This window comes from Danio rerio, chromosome 23 (genome assembly GCF_052040795.2).
Source record: "Danio rerio strain M-AB ecotype USA chromosome 23, GRCz13ab, whole genome shotgun sequence".
NCBI classification, from domain to species: Eukaryota; Metazoa; Chordata; class Actinopteri; order Cypriniformes; family Danionidae; genus Danio; species Danio rerio.
This window is the reverse complement of record NC_141043.1, coordinates 32,385,800-32,400,825: the sequence shown is the minus strand read 5'-3', so window position 1 is coordinate 32,400,825 and position 15,026 is coordinate 32,385,800. Positions and strand designations below refer to the sequence as shown.

Genomic DNA, 15,026 nt, shown 5'->3' with positions numbered 1-15,026 from the left:
AGAGATGGTTGCGCGTGAAAATCCCACTAGATCAGCAGTTTCTGAAATACCCAGTCCAGTCCGTCTGACACAAACAAACATGCTATGTTCAAAGTTACTTAAATCCCCATTCTTCCTCATTCTGGTGCTCACTATGAAGTGCAGCAGATCGTCTTGACCATGTCTACATGCCTAAATGCGTTGAGTGGCTGACGTGATTGGCTGATCAGAAATTTGCGTCGAGCAGTTGGACAGGTGTACCTAATAAAGTGGCCGGTGAGTGTAAATAAATGAAACATCATATTTGGGTGTTTATATCTAATTAAATGTGTTTGTAGTGAAAGATATGACCTTCAGACCTTACTACAGTACAACTAGCCTAATATTAAAATTGTACTCAACCCATAACTTACCTAATAAATCTAATCGACTGTCGTTATCTATTCATGTAGTAATCCGTTTAATAATTAATTATTTTGATGAAACTTAATATATGTTACACATTATCACAGTGAAGCAATCCTTTCAAAAGCAAACCAATGTCCCAATTCACCTCATGGAAAGTCTAATTCCTCGTTTACTATGCTGCCAAACACTCCTCTCGTACAGACAGCTACTGTCAAAGCACAGTGGGCGGGGCACATACAGGAGGTGAAACAGGAGCTTACAGCAAATGAACGGACTCCAATCTCTGCTCAGAGAGCCTCCGCCTATCACAGCCGGAGATAGGGATGACGCCACGAGCACACTCATCCGTCAGGCGTGTTCATTGGGAGCTGGTGCAGTGCTGCTCCACAAGGCCGTGAATGAGGAAGTTCAGCAGAGACCGAATAACAGCAGTCAAAACCCTCATCGAAAGTCTCATTTTTGAACGGAACCAAACTTCAACAATGGCTCAGTAAGTATGAATTTTGCGTCTGAGATGCTGAGTAGTGAAATGTCCAACTTCTTTATCACCTTTGACTTTGTATATTAAACTTAAATGCAATGTAATCTGCTTATTGCACGTAATCAGCATTGACTGTCTCTATTCTGAACTGTCTACTTAATATCTAGCACCTTTTCTCTATGCTCGGACACAGATTTAATGTTGAAGTCTCTTTAAAGTCACCAAGCCAGACTGACGTTTGACCTACTCATGATTTCTTGTAATTTGCACTCTGTAATTAAATATAATCAGTGTTAATTCTGATAATAATGTCTCCACAGAGCAGATATTGCTCTCATTGGTCTGGCTGTGATGGGTCAGAATCTGATCCTGAACATGAATGACCATGGATTTGTGGTAAGTCACCATCAATGCATTTGCATTTCTTCATGATTATAACATGTTTAAGATGTTATAACAGTTGTCATTTTTTTAGGTCTGTGCATTCAACAGAACCGTCTCCAAAGTCCATGACTTCTTAAACAATGAAGCCAAAGGCACTAAGGTGATCGGGGCCGAATCGCTTGAAGACATGGTGTCAAAACTCAAAAAACCTCGCCGCATCATCCTGCTGGTCAAGGCAGGACAGGCTGTTGATGACTTCATCGATAAACTGGTAAATATCACCATGAAATGATAGTCCTAGTTTGTTGTGAGTGACTCAGAAGTTGTCTATATGCTTTATGTTGTAGGTTCCTCTTCTTGAGCCTGGAGACATCATCATTGATGGTGGAAATTCAGAGTACAGAGATACAACGGTGAGTTTGGCCATCTAAAATGAGACCTAAAACAGTTTTCATCATCATGTCGAATCTCAATATTACTGGTCTTCACATATAGAGACGTTGTAAGAGCCTGAAGGAGAAGAATCTTCTGTTTGTGGGTAGTGGAGTAAGTGGAGGAGAAGATGGGGCACGTTACGGACCCTCGCTGATGCCCGGAGGACATAAAGATGCCTGGTGAGGATAAGTGTGTATTAAATGGGGGAAAAAAAAAAAAATATATATATATATATATATATATATATATATATATATATATATATATATATATATATATATATATATAAATATGGACTATCTGGACTACCAAGTTTGGCATAATTTATTTGTTTTTGTCAGTAATCTTCTGAAATATTATTTAAACTAAAAATAGTTTAAATTTAATTAATAATGTAATTTTATGCCTGTGACTCAAGGCTGAATTTTAAGCATCGTTACTCGCGACACAATTCAGAAATTATTTGAATATTCAGATTTTGTACTCAAGTAGTACAATCACTACTCCAAACAACTGCACTTTTAATATTTAAATCAGTCTTATGTGGGATTCATTTCATAAATATATAGTTAAAAAAACATCATGTAATTTAAAACATCTTAATACTTTTAAATTAATTGATTATTAAGTGTATTTATGCGTGCACTGCTTGACAGTTTATTTGATTTTGTTTCTTCAGGCCACACTTAAAAGACATTTTTCAGAGCATTGCTGCCAAAGTGGGCACCGGAGAGCCGTGCTGCGACTGGGTTGGAGATGAAGGAGCGGGTCATTTTGTTAAAATGGTCCACAACGGTATTGAATACGGGGACATGCAGCTGATCTGTGAGGCCTATCATCTGATGAAGGACGTGCTTTGTATGAACCATGATGAAATGGCTCAGGTCAGACATCCACTTCCTTCTTCAGTTACTTTTCTATTTTTGTTTACAAGAACAGTCCATGATGTTGTAAGCCTTGGTTTCCTCCTTCCTCCTTTCTTCTGTATTTTGAAATATACCTCACTCTTTGCTTTCTAATGTGCCGTTTTGGTCTGCTTCCTCTTGAGAGTGAATTCCAGTGTTTTTGTTTTCCTATCAGGTCTTCGAACAGTGGAATAAGACCGAGTTGGACTCCTTCCTCATCGAGATCACAGCCAACATCCTAAAATTCAAGGACGCAGACGGCACTAACCTGCTGCCCAAAATTAGAGACAGCGCCGGGCAGAAGGGCACAGGGAAATGGACGGCTATCTCTGCTCTGGAATACGGCACACCTGTCACACTGATCGGTAAGATAGAGTGTCTTGCGTAATTTCCCAGTTGTGGGTGTGTTTCTGTTATTTAGATAGAGGGTGAGAGTCAGTTGGCCTTATAATAACACTCTGAATGAAGCGCCTCTATAATCAGCTTTACCGTCCACCTCTTCAGCTAATGTTGGCATAGGTGGGATTTTCTGTTCTGTCTTGTGTTGTGGCTTTTGGTGCAGGATTCAACTTCAGGGATGGGCTAATGTGAGACAATTTCTAACTAGGCATGAGCTGGTATAAGATTCTGACGGTATGATAACCTTAAATTAAATAAATATTCCCATTTCATGCTCTAAAGACTGTTCTTTTTACATGTCTGGGTAAAAAATTACTTCCCCCCCCCCATTGAACACAATATATTTAATTGTAAGAGATGTTTAAAATATTTCAGAACAGTAGCTTCTGATGTTCAGGGTCCTTTTCTGCTGGAAAAGGAAACGAAATGAAATACAATATAAAAAACACGTAAAAAGAATTTCTACCACTGCTCATATGTTCTGGTTTTATCCCAAGCCAGAATAGTTTAGGAAAGGAATTTTTGAAACATACGAACAGATATATAGCATTCCAATTGAACCAGATCCATTGATGGGCATTTTTGGTGTCGTGTCTGGGAATATAGATCTCAGTAAAGATATACATTTGATTATTGCATTCACTACACTGTAAGACATTTAATATTATTCAAGTGTAAAAGAGTAGACCCTCCAGCACACACTTTCTGGATAAATGAAGTGATGTCTTGTATTCAATTGGAAGATTAAATGCATGATTCGAGGCTTTAAATGCAAGTTCATAGACAAATGGTCCCCCTTTATAAACTACTCTGAAGAACTCCCCGGCCTTTAAAAAAATATATTTCTTTATAATGACTTCTTTATTTTTTCTATGTTATTTCTATTTTGTACTTTTTGAATGTCACCCAGCCCTGTATGTCAAATGATAACATATTGACTAAAAAATATGACAATGTATTCCCTCACTGTTAACTTTGATAAATCTGGAAGATTTTGTGATTCAAGAGGATATGACCTGGGTCTTTTTGTATTAAGATGCACCTCTTTTGTATATTCCTTCTGTTAGATGTTGTCAAGCCTCTCATGTGAAATGATAACATATGAACTGAACAAATATAGTACACTCTGTTTTCTCACTGTCAACTCAGAAAGTCAGGAACGATATACATTTTATTTTTATGTTGTTGTTTTTCTTTTAATGCCATGGTTGTGGTAGGGTAGGTATAATGTGGTGTTTTAAATGGTAAATGCAAAAACTCAATAATTAAAAAAACAGCTTTCATATACTGTAGGAATGATATAACCGAACATTTTAGCAGTTTTAAAGGGCACACAGGTTACCCCTTTTTATATATTTATTATAAGTCTTTTGTGTCCCCAGTGTCTTTTGTGTCTGTAAAGTTTCAGCTCAAAACACCCATCAGAGTATTTATTATAGCTGTTTGAAATGTCTGTATTATAGCTGGGAAAAGCTTGTTGCTGTTTTTTTTTTTGCACTGGGCCTTTAAGGCGAGACATCCCTGCCCACCGTTCCCACGTGCCTGTCAGCAACATGCCTTAATCGTCGCCCACGTCTGCCTCACGAAGCAGATCTCATGTAACGTTTGTGAGAAATACTGCAGTAAGAACTTTACCAATTAGTATTTAATGCGTTTTTTGTGGAGTTGCAACAATGAGTTCACCCACACACAGCACAGACACACACACGCATAGCACAGACACGTAGCACAGACACACACGCATAGCACAGACAGGTAGCGCAGACACACATGCATAGCGTAGACACACAGACACACGCACACACATAGCACAGTTACACAAACACATACATAGCGTAGACAGTCAGACACACAGACATACAGAGAGACCGTGAGAGAGACACGAGGCTGTGCTGATGAAGTGAATCTGAAGTGAATGGCTGTACTTCATTACACACGTGCACACGTTTTAAAACATGTTAAACTTGTACAGCTCACTCTTGATCACGTCTGATGATGATGGATGATCCTAGCAAACTGAACAGATCTTTTATTCCCGGTTGCTTTGCGCTCGTCCTGTCTTGTCGATATGAGTATATGCGTTACTACGGAGACATGTTAATGCGCGCAGCTGTCAATCAGTATTGGTTGGCGGGGGGACCGCACTCCTACGTAAAGTTGCGGTCGATCTGAAAACCACTCCAATTGGTCCACCGTTTTTATGTTGTTAAATTTAAAAAAAAAAAAAAAGGACTGGGTGTGTTTATTTCACCCCAATATGACAGTATATACACTACTTGCACACATGTATGTCCAAACAGCTTGAAAAGTAGATTTTTCACCATAGGTGCCCTTTAAAACCTTGATTTTTCCCAAAATAAAGTAAACCTTGAAAGCAGGCATTATCCCTTGCCTATTTCTAATCAATGATGTGTTGCCACTGAAAAATGTGAAATCTTTTCATATTTTCAGACTTGGGCATTTGGTTTTAGGTTGTGTACATTTTTGTTGAAAGGTCTCAGATTAATGCTATTTAACAATGTAATTGTGGTAGTGTAGATGAGACATTTGTGTGAATGATTTGTGACCATCTCTTCATATTTATTATCTATTTTATAACATTTTTGGTGCATATTAAAGGGAATAACACTTTAAAATAGGTAATTTTGGCAGAGAATTTTGTGCATCATTTTTCAGTTTGCAGGCGCAGCTTGTAAAACAGTAAAAAATTAAATAAATAAAGTGAAAATTGCAGAATTTAATTAGAAAAATTATTTTGGTCATATGTTAAAATACATTTTTAAAATCCATTATGAATAAAGCCAATAGATGAAAAATATTGTGATTTGAGTTTTGTGATTAGATTAAGTTTTTTTGTAAACTTTTATAAAAAATGTTCCCTTAAGATTGAGCAATACATGTCAGCAATGATGCATTTGTTTTTAATAAAGCAGTATTTAAACTGTAATGTGAAAAGTGCTATACAAATAAACTTGATCTGACTTGACTTGTTTTAAGATTATTGACTGCTTTTTGTATATTAGAATAAAATAAAAATAACATTTAAGGACATTTGCTCTCTTAAAAATAAAAATGATTAAAGATTAGATTTATAAATCAGAAACATTGGCCAGGACACTAAAAAAAAAAAAAAAAAAACAATCAGTTTTTTTTTAAGTTGTGGTGAATTAAGGTTTTGAAAACTTAGCAATGTTTTTTTTTTTTGTTTTGTTTTTTACAATTGGTCTCAATCAAAAACCAGTTGTGCTACAGTTGTCAATGTGATGCATGCTTTTATAAAGCAGTTTTTACAATCTATGCTTTGTTAAATATGCAATCTAAATAAACTTGACCTGGCTTGACATGTATTTGTCAGATCAGGACATGGGCTTGTATAGTGTCAGTAAAATAGATGTGTTTGTGTAGCGCTGAAGCGTGAGAGAGCAGATGTGATTTGTGAGGTTCTAGAGGAGGCTTTCCGCCTTTCAAAAGGCTGCATTCCAGTGCTGAGTTCACCATGACTGGCTGCTTTACGCTAGATATTTGTTCCCTTCCTCCTCTCCTCTTCCCTCACATGTTGGCCTTGGGTTGGGTGATAATATAATACCAAGTCATGCTGAGTTCAGGTTTTTGTGTTTGTGAATGTGGTAAGCTACTGTTCTCACAAATGTCTGGTCGGTTACACTGCTGAGAGTTACATTAGCAGTGTCAACAGTACCAGATATAAAGTGAATCATACTTTGACTTGTTGAAGCACCGTGGATAATGGCCTATAATAGTTAAACTGCTTTATTGAAGACAGAAGTGAAGATGACGAAGTATTGTCTTTACAAGTGTTGTTTTTTATATTACAATACTGGATTGATTTGATGGGAAAAAAATTCTTTGTCATAATGCAAAACAGTTAAAAAAAAATTTGTTGACTTTTAAAAATGCAGAGATACTAAACTAGATACTAAAATGTGCTTTTATATAGATATGACTACATAATAATAATAATAATAATAATAATAATAATAATAATAATAATAATAATTATTATTATTATTATTATTATTATTATTATTATTATTATTATAATAACTATTTTACTACTATGGAATTATAATTGTATATTGATATTAATAAAGCTAATATAATTATGCATTGTTTTACTTTATTAATAACTGTTGTAAAAAATAGTTGTTGTTAATAATACTGCTTTAATACTTCATGCTGTTCTTCATATTGTAATTCATGAAGATAACATAATTATCCATTTGTTGTACTTTTTTAATGACTGTTGTAAATAATTTGTTGTTATTATTAATAATAATAATGGCACATTCTTTTTCATGTTATCAATAATAATAATGCTTTAATACTTCATGCTCATTATTATTATTATTATTATTATTAGTAGTAGTAGTAGTAGTAGTATTAATAAAGATAATATAATTATGCATTGTTGTGCTCTATTAGTAGTTGTTGTAAATCATCTGTTGTTGTTGTTGTTGTTACTATTATTATTATTATTATTATTAAAATAATTATATATTTTTCATGTTAATTATAATAATAGAAATAATAATGCTTTAATAATTCACACAGTTTATTTTTTTCCACTTTATTGTCCCCAATGGGGAAATTTTTCTTGGACTTTAGGCCCACAATTTCATACAATGAACAGAAAGAGACATCTAAAAACACAAATCAACACAAACATTCAATCATTAACAAGTATGATAGATTTAAAAGTCTAATTGATGTAGGTAGAAAAAGATTTCCTTAAACATTTATATCTGCACACAGATATAATTTTAATTTTTAATAGCTTAGTCCTGAACTGATTGCTCCTTTTTCCCTATGATTCTCATGGCTTTACTAGCGCTCCAAGCTGAGCTTTAGATTGAACTGTAATGTTTTCGTACCACACAGTAAATCTTTAGCGTATGATGCATTCAATCACTCCATTGTAAGATAAAAGACATTATTTTTACCTATTTGCTTTTGTTATTTCCTCTTCTTATTCTTATTAATATTCTTAATATTATTATTTTAATAAATTTATTGTTGGACACAGTAGCGAAAGGAGAATCTAGGATAATTTAGCAGTCATCCAAAGTATTTTTGCTTGTGTTCTATTGAATAGATTTTTATTTTTGTTAAATTGAGGTGGGTTTTTTTGCAGGGAAAAATTGAACATTTCCTTACGATTCTAATCTCTGAGATGGTCTAATGGTGATTCTAATCTCATTATGCATGCAGAGCTTCGGTCTGTGTAACTGGAGATGATTGTGTGTTTGTGTCACAGGGGAAGCTGTCTTTGCCAGATGCCTCTCGTCTCTGAAGGATGAAAGAGTTCAGGCCAGTAAGAGCCTCAGCGGCCCTCAGGGTGTCAAGTTCACTGGAAACAAAGCACAGTTCCTTGAAGACATTAGAAAGGTGGGGTCAAATTAAATGTAGATAATTATAACATGCATAATGTGTTTGTATTTAAATTTGATTGTTCATTTGTTAATGTTAAGCACTATACATATAATAACAACAATAATAATACCAATAACAATAATGGCTATAATAAAGGTTTACTGGAGGGTTGTTTTTACTCTATGAATATAATTACTTTTATTTCTATTTCAGGCCTTGTATGCCTCTAAGATCATTTCGTATGCTCAAGGCTTCATGCTGCTGCGTCAGGCTGCGCTGGAGTTCGGCTGGTCTCTGAATTATGGTGCTATTGCTCTGATGTGGAGAGGAGGCTGCATCATCCGCAGGTAAATCCATCATTTATTTAAACAAAAATATTCCAAAAGATATACAGTCAAAGTCAGATTTAACGTCAGATTTATTAGCATTCCTGTTCAGTTTTCTTTAAAATCCCGAGTGCTGTTTAACAGAGAAAATGCTTTTCTCAACTGATTTCTAAACATCATAGTTTAAACAACTAATTTCTTTTGTCTTTGCCATGATGAAAATAATTAGTATTTAATAACACTTTTAAATAACTGCACACTAGGAGTCATTTATTAAGCATTAGCAAATAGTTAATTCATTGTTTTATTAAGAATTAATGTTACATACAGTAGTAATGTACATAATGTTAATAGACATAGCACATAATGTTAATAGATATTAGTAAGCTGTTTATAAATGCAGCTACAAATGTAGTGTTCTTGAATTATAAGCACTTTTATGTACTTAATGTTGGTATTTTCATACTTTAATGATGGTTATATAATGAGTGTTACCCATAATATTTTAGTAGATATTATGCATGATGGTGGTTCACTCCACTGTGGCGACCCCTGATTAATAAAGAACTAAGCCGAAAAGAAAATGAATGATTGTAAGATACAAGTATTTGGCTTAAAGTGCAATGTAAAGCCTTAACTAGGTTATTATGTTTATTAGGTTGGATTAATTAGGCAAGTCATTGGACAACAGTTGTTTGTTCTGTAGGCAGTCAAAAATAACAATTTCTTTAGGGGGCTAATATTATTGACCTTAAAAATTGCTTTAAAAAGTTAACTTTTATTCCATGCTAAATAAAATAAATAAAAAGACTCCAGAAGAAAACATATTATAGGAAATACTGCTCCGTTTAAACACCACTTAATAAATATTTAAAAAATAATACAAATTTCATTCATTCATTCTCTTGTCGGCTTAGTCCCTTTATTAATCCGGGGTCACCACAGCGGAATGAACCGCCAACTTATCCAGCAAGTTTTTACGCAGCGGATGCCCTTCCAGCCGCAACCCATCTCTGGAAAAATACAAATTTTATAGAGCTAAAAAGTTTGCCTTCAGCTGTATGCTCATTTCAGATTAATGGTCAGGATGGAAAGCCATATTTCTCTTCTGAAATCATGTGAAACTTCATCTTTTCTCCACCCAGTAAATGTTGTAACTCTATGAAGTGGTCATAATGTTTCATGTAAAAAATCCCACATGCACAGAATGAGGAAACGGTTTGGCTCTATGCTTTCATATTACTTGGGTAAGATATGAATAATGGTCCTGAATCTTTCCTTTGGCAGTGTTTTCTTGGGAAAGATCAAGGAAGCGTTTGACCGGAACCCAGAGCTGCAGAGTTTGTTGCTGGACAGCTTCTTCAGTAAGGCTGTACAGGATTGTCAGGTACAGGAAATGAGCCAAGAGTGACCACAAATTGCTCAGTTTCCTCTAATTGTGACACTACATGACTGTTTACATGCGGTTACATGAATGTATATGCCTCTTAAAGTTTGTCCAATCGGCTATATGCAAGTGTTTTTCAGCCACCGATAATCTTCTGGTTAAAGTGTGTGTTTTTGATGTGGCCATTTTAAATTTCTCGAGGTTTCTTTAACAGCACTGGTGTAACTTAATTATAACATAATTTGTAATCGACTTAAGCATTCATCTAGTTGTTAAAGTGTTTAAACAAGATGACAGGTATAAACGCAAGCGCCGTAGAGCAGCAGGCAAGCGCAGACACACCATTGAAAACACTGTGGTAAAATAAATGTCCATATTTTAAAGATAATGCAAGGAACTTCATTTAATTCAGTGCTTCTGGTCCAGTCGGAGTCTCCCTTTATATCATATCTCAATCAGGCAGTGATGTTCAATCATTTCAAAGAAACCAGATCAACAGATAAACATGGCTATTTTATAATGGCATGACAGTTCACCATAAGTTTATTTATTTATTTTATATAAATAAAATTTTATTAAAAAAACAAAAAACATACACCGATTTAAAGAGAACCACAGGTCAGCAGGGAGACTGCAAAAGACCAGCTTCTGCTTTAAGCTGAACTGACTGAATATCTACTATTAAATCTATTCAAAGATATACAGACGGTTGAGTTTGCAGCTGGATATTATTAGGAGATCGCTGACAGGACCAGTGAGCAGCTCCGCCAGAGCATCTGAAGCTCACATGCAAGTTTATTTTACACTCTATGGCAGAACCACCACTGAGCCTCGCTAGATCCTCCTGCATGGGCGCGTGTCTGTTATAAAACACTCACAGGACAATATTTTGGATAACTATGCAGATATATTAAATAGTTAACACAAAAATACAGAAAGAGAGACTTTCACTTCACGCATAACGTTTTTGAATAAACAGACCTAGATGTAGTTGCAGACGCGATCAGGAGGCTGTTTTTGCACTGAGTGAACAGGAGAGTGCATCATTTTGATATAGCATATTAATAATGGAATCCAAAAATTATACTATAATATTGAGAGTTAATTTTAAGCTATCTCACGGCCCACCTGCAGGATAGCTGCGGCCCACCGGTTGAGAATCCCTGTTATAGAGCAATTCACGAATCATTCATTCAAATGATTTGTTTTGGTTGAATTATTTACACATTTTACAGTTTTGCAGAAAATATCACAGCCAAATACAAACTGTTTTTTGAGTTTGTGTTTTACACCTTGAAGAAGAATATTGTGTTTCACCAGTAAAATTATTTACTGGCTGGTATATCCTGCTAATAATTTAATGTAAATTTTACTTGACAGTTTTTGTAGGTATGAGGCTTAATAGACATAGAATGTTCTTTATTGAGCACATAGACATGTCAGTAAATTTGGTTGTGCTTTGTGCAGGACTCGTGGCGTAGGGTTGTGAGTACAGGTGTGCAGCAGGGAATCCCCATGCCCAGTTTCACCACCGCACTGTCCTTCTATGACGGTTACAGACACGAGATGCTCCCAGCAAACCTGCTGCAGGTAAACCTCTAACAACCCATAAACTGCAAGAAAAGGTGTTCAGCCAAAAATGGGAAAACTTTTTATGCGTCCTGCCTGTTTACTTTACTGAGAACACATGAATCTGTAAACGGGTTACAAAGTGGAACTTTTCTTTTTGATTCTCTGCTCGAGCCCAGACTTGACCCAATCCGACCCAACCCCTGGGCGTGGTCGGGCCAATATTTCCTGCCACTATCTTTAGGCCAGGCCGGCCATGATCAAGAATTTGTGTTTTATGTTTGTTTACTCATAACTAGGCCCACACGGAATCTGCGCGCACAGAATTCCGCAGATTTTAAACCCATTATTGATTCTGTTTATTTACTTGAGTAAATGTGTAAATCTGAATTTATTCAGTTTTTATTCAGTAGTTATTACTTTTTATTTAATATATTAAGGTGTAAGTTATGATACTCCGCTGGATACTCCCAAAATAATTCCGCAGAAATCCGCAGATTTTTACTAAAATTCTCCGCAGAAATAGCAAAAAACGTCCGCAGATTCCGTCTGGCCCTGCTCATAGCTTAATTAGCCTAATTAGGTAAAAAGCTATACCACAATTAAAAATATTCTATGAATATTTTAGCAAAGTCGGTTTAAGCAACACATGTGTGGGTCTACAAACTTCCACAATTCGCAGTCATGCGCAGCAATGCTCTAGCTCCTGCAACAGCATCTCCTCTACTGGCACACATTCACACTGCACTTCAGCAGAGCTGAAGCAGCGCGTATGTAGAGCAGAAACAGTGCATAAACATCAGTGGATTTTACCGATGCATTTATTGGGTAAAATGGCTACTATATACTGTCATTGCATGTGTTTTTGGTCATTACCAATGCACTGTCACTTTAAAAGCATCAAAAACAGATCCAGCACCAAAATGATTGCGCACCGCTACTTCAACACCACTTATGCTCAGCACTGATGCACTTCTTCTGTGTGCGGTATGAAAGCTCTAATCTGGTAACATGGACGCCGAAAAAACAGGTGCTGCTCGCCCGTGCGATGTGAAAGAGGTAATGGCAAACACCGGAGACTTCCATGCTGAACAGACACATGAAGCAGGCATGCCATGGCAGAAAGGATGTTTTTAGAATTATATTTAAGAACGTCTTTATAACTTATTAAAAATAGTCTGGTTTGAATCTGGCTCATTAGTACAGTTAATGTGTCGGACCGGGTCAGGCTCAGACACAAGGTGCACAGGCTCGGGTTTGGTTTTTTTTTTTTTTTTTTTGGGTTCAATCTAAGCTCTAGTGTAAACAACCGAAAACAAAAGTCTATGAAAACAAACAATAAAGTCATGTGCTTGTATGATATGTGTTTATGGGAGCCTAGATTAAAGCAAGACACAACAATGATAGTTTTGTTGTTGCTTAAGTCTTTGCTAACAATCCATCGGCAAAGTGTGGCTTTACTTTAAATTACAACCAAAAGCAGAGACACAACTTGCATGCAAAATATAAATGCACACCATCTCTTACTAAAATAACCATATTATCATCAGAAAAATTGGATCCAGACGTTATATTATTGGAAAAATAAGGTGTTATGGGGCACTACTTTCCAAGAATTCAGCAGCCCTGTGAATCATTTCTGTTGATTTTATTTTAATCTCTCTTCTCCTCTTAAACAGCTGTTTTAGCCATTTCTCTCTCTACATTAGCTAACCTCACCTCAAACTTTGCGTCACTCTTTAGGCACAGAGAGACTACTTTGGTGCGCACACGTATGAGCTGCTATCAAACCCTGGGACTTTCATCCACACTAACTGGACAGGACACGGTGGGAAAGTGTCATCTTCATCCTATAATGCCTAAAATCAAGAAGCCACCATTGGTAAAACAGCAGACAACATCCCCTCTTGATGAAGGACCAGAGCAGCTGATCACATTCCTGCAGAAGAGCTGGAGTTCTTACTGAATGAGTGTTCAAACACACATTTCTATTTATACTAGATCATAGTATACACACTATTTGTACACTTTCGTTCTTGTAGTTTTAAGGTGCACTGTTGCAAACACACTATCTTCGAGTGTGTGAGATTTTTCCTGCTGTAAACCAGTCATACTTTGCCCCCAGAGTTCACAGCGTTAACCCTGGATTACGGGTGACTATTGCACTGCATTAGGCTAAATAAAGATTTCAATCCCTTTTTAATTAGCTTTTGTCTTCTTCACTCACACACCGTTTACAGCGAACTGGATTCACCCTGCTATTTTTAACAGTAAACGCTGGATATATAACTTGTTTTTGTGTGTACTTCTAATGAGTCGCCAACAGAGGGCAGAAACTCTTTGTTGTGCACTTGTTTACATTACTGTCATTTGCAGATGACTGATTATCTTTTCGAGTATGAAACCATATTAACTCGTATACACAGGATCTACATATTATTTGCTTGCTAACAGTCAGTTGACATTAATATTTCACAAATATGTAACTAAACATTTGTTTAATATTTAACCCTTGTTATTGTTGTATATTTTATCTTGACATATTTAGTATCATGTGAAATTGGATTGATGCCATCTCAAGGAACAATCATTTGTGAATTTTATTTTTAAACAGCAAGGCCAAAATATATATATATATATATAATTTCCCCCCCCCCAATTTCTGTTTAACGTAAAGATTTCTCTCACATTTCTAAACATAATAGTTTTAATAAGTCATCTCTAGTAACTGATTTATTTTATCTTTGTCATGACAACAGGAAATAATATTTACTAGATAGTTTTCAAGACACTTCTATACAGCTTAAAGTGACATTTAAAGGCTTAACTAGGTAAATTAGTTTAACCAGGAAGTTAGGGTAATTAGGCAAGTTATTGTATAATGATGTTTTTTTCTGTAGACTACTAAAAATATCTTAAAGGGGCTAATAATTTTGACCTTAAAATAATTTAAAAAAATTGTAAACTGCTTTTATTCTAGCCGAAATAAACCAAATAAGACTTTCTCCTGAAGACAAAAATATCAGACATACTGTGAAATTGTCCTTGCTCTGTTAAACATTCATTCATTCATTTTCTTTTTCGGCTTAGTCTCTTTATTAATCCGGGTACCCCACAGCGGAATGAACCGCCAACTTATCTGGCATGTTTTTACGCAGAGGATGCCCTTTCAGCCGCAACCCATCTCTGGGAAACATCCATACACACTCATTCACACTCATGTACTACGGACAATTTAGCCTACCCAATTCACCTGTACCACATGCCTGAGCACCCGGAGGAAATCCACGCGAACGCAGGGAGAACATGCAAACTCCACACAGAAACGCCAACTTACCCAGCCGAGGTTTAAACCAGTGACCTTC

The 15,026-nt window shown here is 35.8% G+C and overlaps 1 protein-coding gene across 2 annotated transcripts; it reads left to right on the top strand.

Annotated features, from left to right (window-relative positions):
* Positions 1-760: 760 nt before the first annotated feature.
* pgd (phosphogluconate dehydrogenase) lies at positions 761-13,864 on the top strand. Of its 2 annotated transcripts, NM_213453.2 has the most exon segments (12): positions 767-877; positions 1,189-1,264; positions 1,344-1,523; positions 1,600-1,665; positions 1,748-1,866; positions 2,367-2,571; positions 2,768-2,957; positions 8,264-8,394; positions 8,593-8,726; positions 9,993-10,092; positions 11,560-11,682; positions 13,405-13,864. In NM_213453.2, coding segments are annotated over 12 exon segments (1,536 nt in total). In that variant the 5' UTR covers positions 767-785; the 3' UTR covers positions 13,525-13,864.
* The last annotated feature ends 1,162 nt before the right edge of the window (positions 13,865-15,026 follow it).